The 2,609-nt window shown below is 45.8% G+C and overlaps 1 protein-coding gene across 1 annotated transcript; it reads right to left on the bottom strand.

Moving 5' to 3' along the window:
- Positions 1 to 251: 251 nt before the first annotated feature.
- Positions 252 to 1,369, bottom strand: LOC124657863 (protein MIZU-KUSSEI 1-like). Its single transcript, XM_047196344.1, has one exon. It carries the CDS (start codon positions 1,240 to 1,242, stop codon positions 481 to 483), a length of 762 nt encoding a protein of 253 aa, XP_047052300.1. The 5' UTR covers positions 1,243 to 1,369; the 3' UTR covers positions 252 to 480.
- Between the last annotated feature and the right edge of the window lie 1,240 nt (positions 1,370 to 2,609).

Here is a 2,609-nt window from a genome sequence, read left to right as displayed (position 1 = left end):
CAGTTAGTAAAAATTGGCATTGCCAGAAACATATAAATTCGGTTTTGCTATGTCACACCCACAAAAATGAACTTGAGTTGCACTTTTCTGTCAAAAAAGTGCAATTGCATTTTTCTACTAGAAAAGTGCAACTGGTCCGAGTTGTATATTTTTTTGAACTGCAGTTGCACTTTTCTGAGGTGACTGAGACTTAAGAAAATCTCAATCGACTGAGACATAGGCACACCCATATAAATTTCAACTACATTAAGTAACTTGCAACGTCAATTCGATCACCATGTGACATGGTGCAAAATTACTTGTCTACCATGGAGATAGATACACATTCAACTTGCTAAAATTATACTCTCTCTATATATGGTCCAGTATATCGTGGAACGTACCTCTGATCTGAGGGTATCCAAATCCGAATTCCAAAACGAGTAGGAAAATGAAGTATATATATGCATGAGATGAATTACTCGTCTTTAATTACTTTGCTCATTTCATCCTCACTAGGAAAATGCTCAGCTCCGGCGCGCTGCCGTCGTCGCCGCCCCTACTGTCGGAGGGGACGCCGCCCTCGTGGGGGTTGATCATGTAGAAAGCCTCCGAATCCTTGGAGCCGACGACGCGCTCGACTCGTGCGCGCACGTACGTGAGCTCCCCGTCGGGCCCCGCGGGCACGCCGCCCTCCTGCTCGGGCGCGGCCGGCAGCACGCCAGCACCCATGGACACGCCGCGCAGCAGGCGCATCACGTGGCGCTCGTCGTCGGAGGCCTCCTTTCGGCGGATGGAGTAGCCGGCCTTGCGCCCGTTGCAGAACACGGCCCAGACGTACTCCTCCACGAGCCGGCGTCGCGCGCTGCGCGTGTCGCTCTCCAGCGCCAGCTTCACCACCCCGGACGCGATCTCCTTGTGCAGCGCGCTCGTCAACATGGGCAGCTCGATGAGGAACACCGGCGGCGCGCGGGTGTCCTCGTGGATGGCCAGGCTCACGCGGCCGCGGCGGTGCCCGAACAGCGTCACCGTCGTGGCGTGGTCGGCGAGGAGCGCCCTGTTGTGCTTGCCGAGAAGCGCCACCATCTTGCACCCGGACGAGAGCATCGGCATGAGCTTGAACATCTTGAAGATCCCTCCATGGCCGCCTCCCGACCCTCCTCTGCCGCCGCCGCCAGCGCTGTCCGCGATCTTCGACCGGCGTCCGTTGGTGGACGGCCGGAGCAGCGACCGGAGACTGGGGCCGTCGATGAAAGACGGCATTGACGAGTGAGGTAGAGCCTAGCTCGCGGTACTTGCCAAGTTGGTGCAGTGATGCTTTTCTCTTAAGCAAAGGGGCTTCGCTTCTCATGTGAATATATAGCCAGCCATAGTGTCGAGGGAACCGGAGCTTGAAGAGGTTGGATGGTCGTTATTGCGATGTGCATCGTGGGGAGCCTGATCGAACTCGTCGTTTGACTTTGTTTTAGACCTCAGTCCCCCGGATTTTTCTTTCCTACCGGTCGAGTGATCTTTTATTTGTTCCTGTAAATCTTATTTTCCTAGTTTTTTCACAATCCATTTTAAAAAAATCATTTGTCTCTTCTTTCTTCGTGTTTGCACTTTTAGAAAACGTGGGACAACTGTGTTTGTTTGTGCTATGATATGTTTTTGTTCTTTACTTTGTATGTTTTGGCTTTTCAAAAGATAAAATTGGTTGTGCTATAAATATTCATTAGTTTGCACATCTACAAAATGTGCAACTAGTGTTTTTGTAAGGTGCAATGTATATTTAAATATTCGAAAATGATTTCTTATACCCCCTCCATCTCATTAAAGATGTCTTAGATATGTCTAAATTTAGATGTACAAAATCCACTCTCCCTAGTTTACACATGCGTGGGTGTGACGGAAACACCCCTCCATCTCATTGGGTGTGACAGAAACACCCACACCCATGCGTGGGTGTACAAAATCCACTCTCCCTAGTTTATACATGTTACCTTAAAGGTTTCTTCTAAGATGCAAAATCATTTAAGCGGATATTGATGTCAACCGCATCCGACAATTTCATCTCAATGCATAAAGTTACAAAACTATTTAAAATTTCTTGAGACATTATGTATCTCAAATGTTTTTTCAACAACTTCAACTTAAAAAAACTTGTTTAAATTGATAATAGAATTAGGGTTACAATGAAATTTGGTTGATTTGGCGAAGACAAAAATTAAAATAATTACAACATACATTGGTCGGTCCAGCAACGTGAACTACATAAGACTTAACTCAAATAAGACTACTTGACTCAACATGACAATGAACAATCTAGATAGAAAGTTTTTGCACATTTAGTATAATCGTCTTTCACTTCTGAACCAACTAATGACTTCAAGATTGTTGAACTCACTAAACCCAAATATGCGTTTGGACTGTTGGATTTCTTGAACTACTTGTCAATGATTTGATTGCCATAACAACCATGACAAGAAAAACAATTGGCTTCAAAATCCAGCTTGCAAAATTGCTCTCACTATGTTCTAAGAGACCATTTTAGTATTCCAGCAAGCTAGCAAGGACAGAAGAAAGAAATATACACGACATACATTAAAGTTCTACTCGAGTCCTATATTCTTTCTCAGTGGCTATAATTT

This window comes from Lolium rigidum, chromosome 5, assembly GCF_022539505.1.
Source record: "Lolium rigidum isolate FL_2022 chromosome 5, APGP_CSIRO_Lrig_0.1, whole genome shotgun sequence".
NCBI classification, from domain to species: Eukaryota; Viridiplantae; Streptophyta; class Magnoliopsida; order Poales; family Poaceae; genus Lolium; species Lolium rigidum.
This window is presented reverse-complemented; position numbering and strand designations above follow the sequence as displayed.